The sequence below is a fragment of the Pseudophryne corroboree genome, chromosome 9 (genome assembly GCF_028390025.1).
Source record: "Pseudophryne corroboree isolate aPseCor3 chromosome 9, aPseCor3.hap2, whole genome shotgun sequence".
NCBI lineage: Eukaryota > Metazoa > Chordata > Amphibia > Anura > Myobatrachidae > Pseudophryne > Pseudophryne corroboree.
The window spans coordinates 396,344,376-396,358,542 of NC_086452.1; the positions used below are offsets into that span (position 1 = coordinate 396,344,376).

Below are 14,167 nucleotides of genomic sequence, written 5' to 3' on the forward strand. Positions count from 1 at the left end.
TTGAGGATAGACTGGAGTGGAGAGAGATGTTTTTCAGGGAGGCCAGATATGAGTTAATTACAGAAGTCCAATCTGGAGATGACCAGTGAGTGGATGAGGGTCTTAGTAGCGTCCTGGATGAGAAAGAGTCTGATCATGGAGATGTTTTTGAGATGGAAACGGCAGGTTTGTGAGATGTACTGAATGTGTGGTTTGAAGGAGAGGGAGGAGTCAAGGATTACTCCAAGGATTGTGGGCTAGAGTAGATAGTAATGCCATCAATGGATAATTAAATTGTGTATGGGTTTGCAAAGCAAGAAGGTGGAGTTTTCAGGGTAGTAGGATTTTACTGGCTAATTGGAACACTTACTTGGCGCCATTCCTTGCTAAGTATAGAGTAGGCGCATCACTGCTCCAAGTTTTGCAGAGCAATGCATGAAAAGATTTCATTAAACAGAGTCAGGTTATTAAAACCAGAGATGGATGGAGCTGCCCTGTTTGTAGGGTAATTTCATTATATTGATAATGGCTCTCATCTATTCCCACCCAACAGAAGGTTTTATTTATGGAATAGCTCTGAGCTGGAGGAGCTCTCATCTCTAGTCGCGCTTCAGAACATTTTGCCCGCAGTAGAAATAGAATCATGGACCAAAAAAATTGCAGTATTGCATAACTGATCATAATAAAGATAAAAGTATATGTGTATACAATACTACTCACCCTGATTTTTCGCTGCTCACTGTTCATCTGTCATAAGAGACAAAAGATCGTTATAGGGTTTTACTGATAATTACATAAAATCTCATTGTTTTGTGGATTCTGCTATAAATGGTTTCAAGTTGCAAACATAACGCAGAACATTCATGAAACGTCCGCTGTAATTCACACCATGGACCAGTTGTTTTATTGGTCAAACTGTACAATAAGTGATAGGATCTGATGACTTGCTAAGGGATCCGGCACCTATTACACTCAGTGATCTGTGCACCAGGATTTATAATGTCTCCCATTATGGGCCAGATGTAATGAAGTCTGGTTTGGCCAGAGGTGCGGGTTTTAGACTGGACTCAGACTTTTCTTTAAAGCGGCAATCATTTATAAGGCATGGTTTTGCTGCTTTAAAAAGAAAACTATGAGAATCAGCTCAGGATTGTACAGGAAGTGGTTGCTAACTTGCGCTGTATTTTGATGAGGAAATAAAAGTGACATATTAATGACTTCTTGTTGATTACCACCAGTGACTCCATCATGGTCCTTTTCCCAGAACTCCTCTAAGTATTACGCTGACTATACTGTACATCAGTGACTACTTGTTCTGTGGTGTTTTTTCACGGTTTCTTTACTTATATATTTATAAGGATAAACTTACAGTTGATGGGAGTTGGGGCTGCGGGGGTCTAGACCCTCTCTTCTTTTTCTCGGTTATAGTTTCCTCATAGGCCTTTAACGCTTCCTTCATTCTGCAACTCAGAGGTAACAACATTCTGTGAATATTAATCTAGGACTAAAGATTGCCGGAGACATAAAGTAGCTCCGAGATAGACCTGCAATCATCACACAAGGGGTCTAATCAATTACATGCAGGACTTACAGTGGCTTATTATACAGGACTTTTTATAAGCTCATTTCCTCCTGCGGAAGACCCACGGCTAATGCGCATTAAGCCACAGGTTTCCGAGTTAAGTGCCAAGAGTTATTGGTTAATGTGCTCTCAGCGGTAAGGGAAAAAAGCCATAGTTAGCGCGGATGTCAGGTCACACCTCAGGAGGGTGCAAGCAGAAACCTGCAGGAAGTGCAACCTGTGGGCTGTGGTAAGCCCGTGTTAAGGCTGCAACTGAATTGCTCCGGGCACTGCAACATGCCCACAGTAAGAATCATGGCTAATTGAATATGCCCCAACACATGATACAGGACTCACATGATCTCATTAAGGGTCTTCTGCTGTTCCCGGCTTCTTTTGTACTTCATCAGCTTACTGCTGGCAGAGCTTGTAGAGGGAACCGGGAGCGTAAGAGGAGGCAACTGGACGTGTAGATGCCCCGCAGGCAGAAAGTGGAAAGTTTTGTTGGAATCCATCTAAACAAGTGGAATAACCAGATGCATAAGAGAGTAAAAACTATGTTACAGGCACTGCAACACTAAATATGTTTATTTGCTTAATTGCAGATGAATATGCTACAAACAGGTCTGTTATCTATTCACATCGTCGTTAATCTTTACACCACTTTACATAGTTTTTTAACAAATATTTCGCATAAAATGTTGTTTCTTCTAAGTGCACCCTAAACAGATCCTTTTTCTTTCTTCTCTCTTTGACTCTGTTATCATGCTGTACAGCAGGGGTATTCACGTGAGACCCTCCAGCTACTTTGGAACTATGGGGGTCATTCCGAGTTGTTCGCTCGCAAGCTGCTTTTAGCAGCTTTGCACACGCTAAGCCGCCGCCTACTGGGAGTGAATCTGAGCTTATCAAAATTGCGAACGAAAGATTAGCAGAATTGCGAATAGACACTTCTTAGCAGTTTCTGAGTAGCTTCAGATTTACTCGGCATCTGCGATCAGTTCAGTGCTTGTCGTTCCTGGTTTGATGTCACAAACACACCCAGCGTTCGCCCAGACACTCCTCCGTTTCTCCTGCCACTCCCGCGTTTTTCCCAGAAACGGCAGCGTTTTTTCACACACACCCATAAAACGGCCTGTTTCCGCCCAGAAACACCCACTTCCTGTCAATCACACTCCGATCACCAGAACGAAGAAAACACCTCGTAATGCCGTGAGTAAAATACCTAACTGCATAGCAAATTTACTTGGCGCAGTCGCACTGTGGACATTGCGCATGCGCATTAGCAACTAATCGCTCCGTTGCGAGAAAAAAATAACGAGCGAACAACTCGGAATGACCCCCTATGTGTAGATGTGTAGTTCCACAACAGCTGGAGGGCCGCATGGTTACTACCCCAGCTGTACAGCCTGTCTATGCACCAACTTAGTGAATTCTGTGTCATGACATTTTTTGAACCTCTACAGGCCTGGCAATGCCCCCATTGTTTTTCACCATGCAACCAATGTTATCAGACCTGCCAGCTGCCACCAGGTCAAGCCATGCATGCCATTGTATTTTGAGGGGATTAACACAGCCCTGAGGAAGAAGAGGACTAAACCCCCTTCTTCTGCCCCTCTCCCCTTGTTTGGACTGCTTAATAAGACTTGGGACCGTGGCCCCTTTCCCCCATTCACAATGTCTGTTGTTTTATTGATGTCTTTCTATTTATTGACCCTCCCCTTATATGTGTCTGTCTTTCAATAAAGCTTTGAGCTTGTGATTCCCCCTCCCTTACCCTCTTACCCTCCACACCCATAGCCTTATTACCTGCTGTATATGTAAATGCATAGTGCTCGACATGATTTCTAGTGTAGGCTGGCCTTATGCTGTAGCTCTTGAAATTTACTATACCATCTGTATTGTGTTTTAGCTGTGCTGCAACACGGTACTTATGTGTGTAATGTTTATGTATGTTTTTTGCTTATTTATGTCACTAAAGACTGCTTTTTCAATTTAAAAAAATGTATGAGGTCAGGCACTGATGTTGGACGATAAGGCCTGGTTCGTAATCTCTGTTCCAGTTCATCCCAAAGCTGCTTGACAGGGTTAAGGAAAGGGCTCTGTGCGGGCAGTCAAGTTCCTCCAAACCGAACTAATATCCTTGCTTTGTGCACTGGAGCACAGTCATGTTGGAATAGAAATGATCCTTCCCCAAACTGTTGCCACAAAGTTGGAAGCATAGCATTGTCCAAAATGTCTTGGTATGCTGAAGCATTAAGACTGCCCTTCACAGAGATAAGGGGCCTAGCCAAACCCCTGAAAAACAGCCCCATGCCATTATCCCTCCTCCACCAAACTTCACAGTTGGCATAATGCAGTCAGGCAGGTAACGTTCTCCTGGCATCCGCCAAACCCAGACTCATCCATCTAACTGCCAAACAGAGAAGCGTGATTCATGACTCCACAGAACACGTTCCCACTGCTGCACAGTCCAGTGTCGGTGTGCTTTACACCCCTCCATCCAACGCTTGGCATTGGACTTGGGGCCTAATTCAGACCTGATCGCCGATCAGGTCTGAACTGTGCATGCCAGAGAGCCGATGACCGTCTCAGCCCTGCGATCGCCTCTGCCTGACTGACAGGCAGAGACGGTCGCTGGGCGGTAGGGGGCGGGACGCTGTGACCCGGACAGCGACAGGTAGCTCCCTGCCAGAGCGCAGGAGCTGCGCTGGTAGGGAGCTACTCTTCAAGTACAAAAGCATCGCCACTGTGCGATGCTTTTGCACTTGTATGACGGGGTAGGGCCTGACATGCGGGGCGGACTAGCCCTGTGCTGGGCATCCCCCCGCAAGTCAGGGAAGCTGATCGTAGATGTGCTAAATTTAGCACATCTTTGATCAGGTCTGAAGTAGGCCCTTGGTGATGTAAGGCTTGCATGCAGCTGCTTGGCCATGGAAACCTGTTCCATTAAGCTCCTGTTGGAGTTTTGGTGCTTACATTAATGCCAGTGGTAGTTCAGAACTCCAGCTAGGACATACTTGCCTACCTGACCCTCTCCATGAGGGAGCAATGCTCTGTTCCTGGACTTTCCTGGTAATGTATGATTGCCATCACCTGTGGTGAAACACCTTTCTTATCAACTAACTAGCTCACCACAGGTGATGGCAATCATACATTACCAGGAAAGTCCAGGAACAGAGCATTTTCTCCCTCATGGAGAGGGTCAGGTAGGCAAGTATGAGCTAGGAATAATGAGCCTTAGCAGTCGCTGACCCCACTCTGTGATTTTATGTGGTCTTCAGCTTCGTGGCTGAGTTGCTGTTGTTCCTAAAGTGTGTGTGTGTGTGTGTGTGTGTGTGTGTGTGTGTGTGTGTGTGTGTGTGTGTGTATATATACACACACATATATTATATACATATATATAGTATATCAGCAAAGTTAAAAAAAAGTCAATGCCAATTAATTATAACATTACGTATTACCCATTAGAGGCAGCAAAATAATCGGCTACAGATGCATCAATGTATTCTCCGGGATCCCATGACCAGGCACTCACACCAGGGTATCAAGCAACATAACCTAGCAGCAGTGTCACTATGTCCTGTCTGTACAGGAATACCTCTTATCAGCTGGAGCTAAAAAGTAAATGAAGCAAAGTGCTGCGTGCTGTATTAGCTACATGACTGTATGTAATATATACAGTACATCCATATATTAGGTGGCTGAGGACTCTTACCTGTCCGGAACCTGCTGGAGGTGCCCCTGCTCCCTGCAACTTGCCCGGCTCTGGTCCCCTGTCTGACATTAAACAAGCCGGTTGCCATGGAAGCAGGGGCGTGGCGTTGATAGGGAGGTGCTTTTGGTTTGTTGAAATTGAGGGATGGGCTACTTCCCCGGTCACACCCTCTGCCCAGTCTCACTGGTAGCACTGTAGCCGCTGCATACCTGCTGCTGCCCCCTGCCGTCCTGATGAGGCAATGCTGCTGAGCGCGCAGTCACACTGTCACCGTGTAGTGAGCCTACTGCCAGTGGGATGCTAGTCATATAACGTGTGGCATTCTAGTTGCTATTACCGAACATGGCCGGAGTATACTGGCATTGTATTAGGTGTTGTGGTGTTAGAACCTAGAAAGTGTGCTTTTTACAGTAGGAGAGTGATTAGTACACATTGCTATTTTCCATTTGTTACATAGCTTGTCGTCCAACAATTCAAACTCAGAAAGATATAGGGATAAGCAGTGGCGCAACTAGACATTTTAGCGCTGTGTGCAAGAAACAGCATCGCCCCCCCCCCCCCCAAATCCCATATATAGAAAACAGGGTCAATGCACATGCCAAAAATAACGGGGCATGGCTTCATGGGGAAGGGGCATGGCCACGGAGCTCTCTTTTATACATTACGTTAGGCTGAGCTCCCTTTTGTACAGTACGCCAGTTATACAGTAGTCCCCATTTACACATTACGGCAGCAGAGTCCCCTTTTTTACACATTACGGCAGCAGAGTCCCCCTTTTTTACACATTATGCAGGAAGAGTCCCCCTTTTTTTGCACATTACAGTAGCAAAGTCCCCCTTTTTACACATTAGGCGGCAGAGTCCACCTTTTTTTTTTACACATTACATCAGCAGAGTCCCCATTTTTTACACATAAGGCAGGCAGAGTCCCCCTTTTTACACATTAGGCAGGCAGAGTCCGCCTATTTGTACTCATTATGGCAGTAGAGCCCCCCTTTTTTACACATTAGGCAGAGTCCCCCTTTTTTACACATTACAGTAACAGAGTCCCCCCTTTTACACATTAAGCAGGCATTCCCCCCTTTTCACACATGACAAGTGCGTGTGTGTGTGTGTGTGTGTGTGTGTGTGTGTGTGTGTGTGTGTGTGTGTTAGGCAGGCAATTCCCCCCTTTTCACACATGAGGTGTGTGTGTGTTAGGCAGGCATTCCACCATTTTTACACATGAAGTGTGTGTGTGTGTTAGGCAGGCATTCTCCCATTTTCACACATGAGGTGTGTGTGTTAGGCAGGCATTCCAACCTTTTCACACATGAGGTATGTGTGTTAGGCAGGCATCTCCCATTTTCACACATGAGGTGTGTGTGTTAGGCAGGCATTCCCCCCTTTTCTGTCAAAGTCAGAAAAATGTCTCTATGCACGTTGCCATATTTGCACCTCATGCTGGTCCGTGCTGCGCATGCGTGCGCTTTCCCGTGATAGCGCATACCCGCTGATGCGTGCACCCGCTCGCATCGGTATGCGTATTTACGGTAAAGAGTATGTAGTCGTAGCGAGCGACCCAATCGTTACATATTTTCACAATTAATGTAGTTTGTAGATCATGGTCCCTTTGATAGTTTCTGAAAGTTTAGTTAATATAGAATGTCCCTGAGCTGAGGAATCCCTCTTTGTATTGTGGGAAGGGTCTAATAAGAGCCATGCAGCAGTGTTTGGTACCCATCGGAAGAGTATTTAATTAGCAATGTTCCGGTGTTGGTTTGGAGCGTATTAATCGCTCGTGCGAATAGTTATGGACATAAGAAGTTTATGTCCATTTCTATTATTTACTCATACTCAGGTATGCGGCGGGAAACCTAGTCTCCCACCCACCTGAGCTGTTTGAAATCGTCACAGCCCACCTGTATGAATCAACCTATGACCTTTTGTTATGATACAGGGCCGAATTCCGACGTCCAATGGACAATGGGATTGTAGGGACTATGAGATTGCATTGTGTGTGGGGCATAAATAGGCAGGCCGACCACATCCAGCTCTCACTCTTCAACGGTTCTCATTGCTGAAAATCGGGTGCTGGATGTCCAGGCGCATGCGATCGTTTACCTTTGTGCGTAAGTTTTCTCTCCGTAATCATTGTCTTACTGTGAGCCAATTTCTCTCATCTCTCTCCATTTCTCTCTCTCTCTCTCCTTTCTCTTTTCTCTCACATCTCCCCTAGACTAGTATTGTATTGTATTAGATAGTATTGTATTTTGGTTAGGAAGTCTCTGTTATATTGTAGTGTATCATTTGTACTGTTATCCCCTTTTACAAGTATATTAGATATAATACAGTTAATAGGCTTTGGACCCTAAACCAGTATCTGTGTATTTTCTATAGTGTTAAGTGTTCACTTGAGCGTCGGTGACGCTCAAGCAGCTTTGTAGTTAGTCAGGTTACACAAGGTTGCACTTACACCCTGTACTCACATTAAGGTATTCTGTGCATTTCATTGGTATAAGGTTTAGACATAAAGGTATAGCGTTGTGAGCGTCTGCGCCGCTGGTGATCTCCTCGTGGTCTCGAGCGTCCGCTACGCCATAGCGAATCATTACTCTAGTCATAACCAATAACGTGCTGTCCTGTGATCGCTGGGCCGTGAGCGAACGTGACGCTTGAGCGTCTCGCCTACGGCGGAGCGATCGTTACGCAACCAGCGTACCCGTACGGTACTTCTTAAGTAAACAGCGTACAGTGTTCTTAGACTTCATAAAGGGTTGTTTATACGACAAAAGGAATTTAGCATTGTCAATTGGGGACTCGTCCTATCCTTCTCATATCTGCACTAGGTAGATCAGCAGACATTATCCCCCCAGCAAAGGGTGGGAGGTTGTCTCGCAGTGCTGACGGGATAAGCGTCTGCTTCGCTTAGATAAAGAGTGCTGAAGGAATCCGGGAACCGGAAGTAAGAACAAAACGCTTGTGTCTTTTAAAACTGTTTATTTCTCTTCTGTCTTGCGTATATACGCACGCATACATATATATCTGCATTTCTTTTTCAATTTCGTATATCACTATTCCTGTTTGCCAATTTTTATAGTTGATAGAAAGTGCTAAAAGAGATTTGCTGTTATTTCATAGTAGAGGTAATAGTTAAAATATAGACCAACACACGGCTTGTCTGGGAGATAAGGCAGTCAGTGTGGTGTGCGGTAGATGATCAGGGATCATCTACATTGATAAAAGTAGAAATTGTGTTACGGTGGATCTTTGTTTTGCGTACACGTGTCACTAACAAAGACTAGCGTACGCAATCCAAAGGCAGACGCACGCAGCGTTCATTACGCAACGTAGCGTCCGGTTACGCCCACGTAGCTCAAGTCACGAAAAGTTGGATTTTAGCGCAAAGCGATAATTAACGCAAAGGCGATAAGTAACGCACAGCGGTAGATAACGCGACGCGGTAAATAACGCAAATCTATTTTTGGAAAAATCTGAAATTTAGTTTAACAGATCCTGCTCCTAATTGGTAACACAGCTGGGCTGAAGAAAATTTCTGCGCAGAAATAGATATAGAAACAAAGTGTACATGTGTTGAGTGAGTGTGTTTTTATCACATAAGTTTATATAACTTAGAGGTTGAACCAAAAGGAAAGTCGGGTACTCGTCAAAGGACATACGTGTAAGTGACATATACGGTGGCTAGGGAGGCATCCCTGGTTAAATAATATTCGAGCATTAGAGTATAGCGGACCATAAGGTAACAGACCAGGAGGTCATAAGGTAACAGACCAGGAGGTCATTAACAGACGGTAACAGACCAGGAGGTCATAAGGTAACAGGTTAAATAGACAAAGAGGTCCGCTATAAAGGTACAAGAGGCACAACGCCTGGGGTGTTGGTGCAGAACCCATATAGGCCATACAAGCTCTTGCTGAAGGAATCGCGGCCGGAAACATCGATTCCACTGATCTTTCAGTACATGACAAGTAGTGCTTATGTACTGAACGATTGTACCGCACGTAATTGTGTGCAGTAGTTAGTAATCTGACCTAATACCATTAGAGTAAAGTGGTCACAAACGCTATTTGTACATTCTGACGTGATTTGTGTAATTTTTTATTTTTGGAAGGGAAGTTCGCTGGTCACTCAGGAACTATCTAACAACCCCACCTTTACTGGAAAGAGTAAGTGTCCTGCGGGTAACCCTCATATGTTCCAGTAAACAGAAGGTTCCATAGGGGCCCTGTATCGAGTACGCCAGCACCATATCGGTGTGATCAGGTCGTATTGGTCGAGGTGGGCGAGTGAGTGGGGTACTCGGTAAACCGCCACCGCCGGCCTATTTTTGGACAATTTGGTTTGCTGTAAGGGTTCGCTGAAGACCGTGATATAAAGATCACAGGAGTAGTAAGCAACACCTGCAGATTATGGGGGCCAATTGTTCAGGTAGGGGGCGATCAACCTTGGTTCGGGTTGATTCAGAGAACCGACCCGTCGGGTCGGCAAGGTACATCATGTGTGAAAAATACGGAAGTCACACAGAATCTTTATGTGATGAATGGGAGAGAATGACTGTACAAGACAGGGACAAATTCCCAAGAATAGGTAGCTTCAGTCCAGAAGTGTTACAAAATTTAAGGAGGAGGATATGTCTCCTAAAATCAACAAAGAGACGAATTCAGCATCATGATTATTTACAGTTATGGCACCAGGAAGGTGAGATACAGAGAGGTTTGGCTCTGGCGGCAGGATCTGGGGCAGTCAGGAAGCTGATAGCCACAGCCCCTCCTCCACCATACATTGCAGGAGAGAAGTTGATTGCGGAGAGAAACGCACTGGGTTGTAAAACACAAACTCTTAGTAACCCTGTAAATGTTAATGATGTTAACCAAGTAACTCATGCAATTATTAACCCGTGCAAGTTGTACCCTGTTTTGAACTTTCCTCAGGAGTGTGATCAAGAAGACGATTCAGCAACAATTTCATCTCTCTCTCTTGCGGCCACCATAGCAGAGACCACAGTAGGCACAGCGACACCCACGAGATTAGCGAAAGCCCCTAGCGGAGGGATAGGTGAGGTCGTGTCAACGGGTAAGTACGGCACCATGCACTACACTGAAACAATTTCACCACAAGTTGTAGAATCTACACAGGAAGAGGCTGTTAGAATTGCTCCTGTAAGGGTAATAGCAGTTCCCAATGGAAAAACAGATGTGTCTGGAGCCACTCCCATAAGGAACATTGCCATGTACACTCCATTTTCCCGAATGGAATTAAGAACAATAGTGTCCGAATTTCCTGACCCCAGGAAGGACTTAGTTGCTAGCCAAAAATACATCAGGGATCTAGGCAACACTGTAGAACCCAACAACAAGGATTGGCAGATACTGCTAAGAGCTTGTTTACCTTCCAATGTCGACGCAACTCAATTTTTAGCTGACTGTGCATTGGATAAAGATGTACCGCTTACAGACGTGTACAACAAGGATAATGTAAAAAGGATAAATTTACAGCTAAAGGAGTATTTCCCAGCCGTTGTTAAATGGAACAAGATATTCTCCATTAGACAAAAAGAGTCCGAGACGGCATCAAAATATTTTCACCGGGCACTATTAGAAATGGCAAAGTACACTGGAATAGAAGACATTAAGACCAACCCAAACCATCAAGACGTAGCAGTATCTGTACTGATGGATGGTTTAAAGGAAACATTAAAGACTAGGGTACAGACCACGCAACCATGTTGGCGAGGTCTGTCGGTGTCCACTTTGAGAGAGGCTGCTATTGATCACGACAGAAACATCACTAGGCACAGGGAGTCGCAAAGTGATAAGTTGATGTCAGTAAGTATACAGGCGCTGACCACAAGGCAGCCTGCGTATGTACCATCGAATCCTGTAAGTAAATCAACTGTAATAACTTGTTATTCCTGTAACAGACCAGGACACTATGCACGAGAATGTAGAACAAAGAGTGTACAAAGATCTTTTCAACCCCCTAGACAACGACACGACACACGACATTGGGAGCAGGGTCCACAGAGGCGGAGTTTCGAGCCACATACAGGGGAAACAAAAAGATATCCCCCGAACAGAGATTGGCATACCTCTGGTAGTTCCCAGCTAACCCCCTCACAAGTAGTCGCTGCCAGCGGGATTCAGGGAGGTCAGCATACCCACTAGGGGTGTGGCCATACCTGTAATCTGCAGCCAGTTAAGTTGATTGCCAGTCTTGGAAGTGAACCAGAGATTGCAATCAATGTAGCTGGTAAAACTTTAAACTTTCTTGTAGACACAGGGGCGGCCAAGTCAGTGATAAATTCGACAGTGGGCATGAGAACCACTGGTAGGACAATTCCAGCCATGGGAGTAACAGGAGTAGTCCAGCACTACCCTGTTAGCAAACCAGCCGAGATTACAATAGGGCCTTTGCATACCAAGCATTCCTTTTTGCTGGCTGCATCGGCACCAACTAATCTCCTGGGTAGAGACTTACTATGTAAAATGGGTTGCGTCATTTATTGTACTCCTGAAGGTGTATTCTTGGACATTCCTGAGAATCACGCTCAGGAGGTACGAGACATGTTAGACTCCCCATCAAAATTAATGTCACATTCCATTATGACAAATAGGAATCCATCCCAAGTAGAAGAGATGACATCTCAGATACCAGAGTCACTTTGGACAAAAGATGGACAGGACACTGGATTAATGGCAAATGTAGCTCCAGTAGTTGTACAAGTAAAAGATGGTAGGATAGCTCCAAAAATCCCACAGTATCCTCTGAAGCCAGAGGTGGAGTTAGGAGTTTTCCCAGTAATAGAACGCTTGCTACAACAGGGCATTCTAGTAAGAACGTCCAGCACAGCAAATAGTCCCATCTTCCCTGTTAAAAAGAGTGGGGGGAGGGGTTACAGGCTAGTGCAGGATCTAAGGGGGATTAACAAAATAGTTGAAAGTCAGTTCCCCGTAGTGCCAAATCCAGCTGTCATCCTAATGCAAATTCCTCCCACTGCCAAATTTTTCACTGTTATTGACCTCTGCTCCGCATTCTTTTCGGTACCTCTGCACCCTGACAGCCAATATTTGTTTGCTTTTACATACAGAGGAGTCCAATACACGTGGACTCGGTTACCCCAAGGTTTCATAGATAGTCCAAGTATATTTTCTCAGGCTTTGCATGATTGTTTACAGTCTTTCCAACCGGAGAGTGGATCAGTATTGATACAGTACGTGGACGATTTACTGCTGTGTTCAGATTCACTGGAAGCCTCTCTGAAGGATACGAAACAGCTCCTGTTTCATCTTTCAGACACAGGTCACAAGGTTTCCAAAGACAAGTTACAATTATGCCAGACTAAGGTAAAATATTTGGGACACTGTCTAACACAGGGACTGAGACACCTGACCGCTGATAGAATCCAAGCCATTAGAGACATGACACTGCCACAAACCCAGCAACAGATCAGGACGTTTTTAGGAATGTGTGGGTATTGCCGTAATTGGATCCCAGGGTTTTCCATATTGGCGCTACCTTTGCAGGAAATGGTCTCTTCAAACAAACCTGATCGGATTTCGCATACAGACGAATCCGAAGCAGCATTTGAGAGACTTAAGCAATGCCTAACGCAGGCACCAGCACTAGGTATGCCAGACTATGGGAAACCCTTTGAACTATACGGAACAGAAAGTGCTGGGTGCGCAGCAGGTGTACTAACCCAAAAACACGGTGACGCCAGCAGGCCAGTCGCATACTACAGCGCCCAGCTAGACACGGTAGCGCGATCCCTCCCCACATGCTTGCGTAGCGTTGCGGCGATAGCATTGCTAGTGACAAAAAGCGAAGATGTCGTGCTAGGCCACAACCTCACAATCCATACACCACATGCGGTATCTGCCTTATTGAATTCTGCCCAAACCAGACACGTCTCATCAGCAAGGTTTACAAGATGGGAATTGGCATTAATGGCCCCAGTAAACATCACCATAAGGAGATGCAGCGCATTAAATCCTGCAACATTTCTACCAGGTGTGCCTGGTCAGACACAAAGGGTGGAAGGTGAGAGTGATGGGGAAGGAGGATTTAATGCAAAGGAAGATACACATGATTGTATGGAATATTTGACCCAAAATTTTACCGCAAGGCCTGACATCAGTGACAATCCACTGGAAGATGCAGAACTCACGTTCTACACTGACGGTAGTTGTCATAGACAGTCAGACTCGGGAGACTTGTGTACTGGATACGCAGTCGTAGATGACCAAGACACCATAGAAGCGGAACCGTTAGGCCCACCTCACTCAGCCCAGGTTGCTGAACTGGTCGCCCTAACCAGAGCATGTGAATTGGCTAAGGGTAAGTCAGCCAATATCTACACCGACTCTAGATACGCCTTCGGGGTAGTACATGATTTCGGAGCCCTATGGCGCCTCAGAAATTTCATGACGGCAGCTGGTACACCGATAGCGCATGCAGCTCATATAAAAAGGCTTCTAACAGCGATACAGGAACCCGACAGAGTGGCTGTTATCAAATGTAAAGCACATACATATAGTCAAGACCCAGTGTCACTTGGTAACAGCCGAGCAGACGAAGCCGCAAAGCTTGCAGCTGCTACCCCCATACAGACAGACACCACACAACTGATGGTATTTAATACCATCAACACACAAAAGTTGTGTGAGATGCAGAATTTGTGTTCCACACAGGAAAGAGCAGTCTGGAAGGCAAAGGGATATGGCCAGGAGTCCTCAGGGCTCTGGACGGATGGACATGGTAAACCAGTGGCCCCCAGAGCATATCTTCCATGTCTGGCTGAAGCAGCTCACGGGCTGACTCATCTAGGCAAGGAGGGAATGTGCAAATTGGTAAGAGCATACTGGTGCGCCCCAGGATTCTCCTCTCATGCGAGTAAAAGAGCAATGTCAT

General features: G+C 45.5%; 1 protein-coding gene across 1 annotated transcript in view; it reads right to left on the reverse strand.

Moving 5' to 3' along the window:
- Positions 1 to 5,469, reverse strand: part of DNAH12 (dynein axonemal heavy chain 12) — a 320,238-nt gene extending 314,769 nt beyond the window's left edge. The window contains exons 1-4 of the mRNA XM_063940858.1: positions 5,259 to 5,469; positions 1,898 to 2,055; positions 1,349 to 1,439; positions 700 to 726 (exon numbers count right to left, since the gene is read on the reverse strand). Coding sequence (XP_063796928.1) covers positions 700 to 726; positions 1,349 to 1,439; positions 1,898 to 2,055; positions 5,259 to 5,327 — 345 coding nt within the window. The 5' untranslated portion in view covers positions 5,328 to 5,469. The remainder of the gene's footprint in view (positions 1 to 699; positions 727 to 1,348; positions 1,440 to 1,897; positions 2,056 to 5,258) is intronic.
- Positions 5,470 to 14,167: the final 8,698 nt, after the last annotated feature.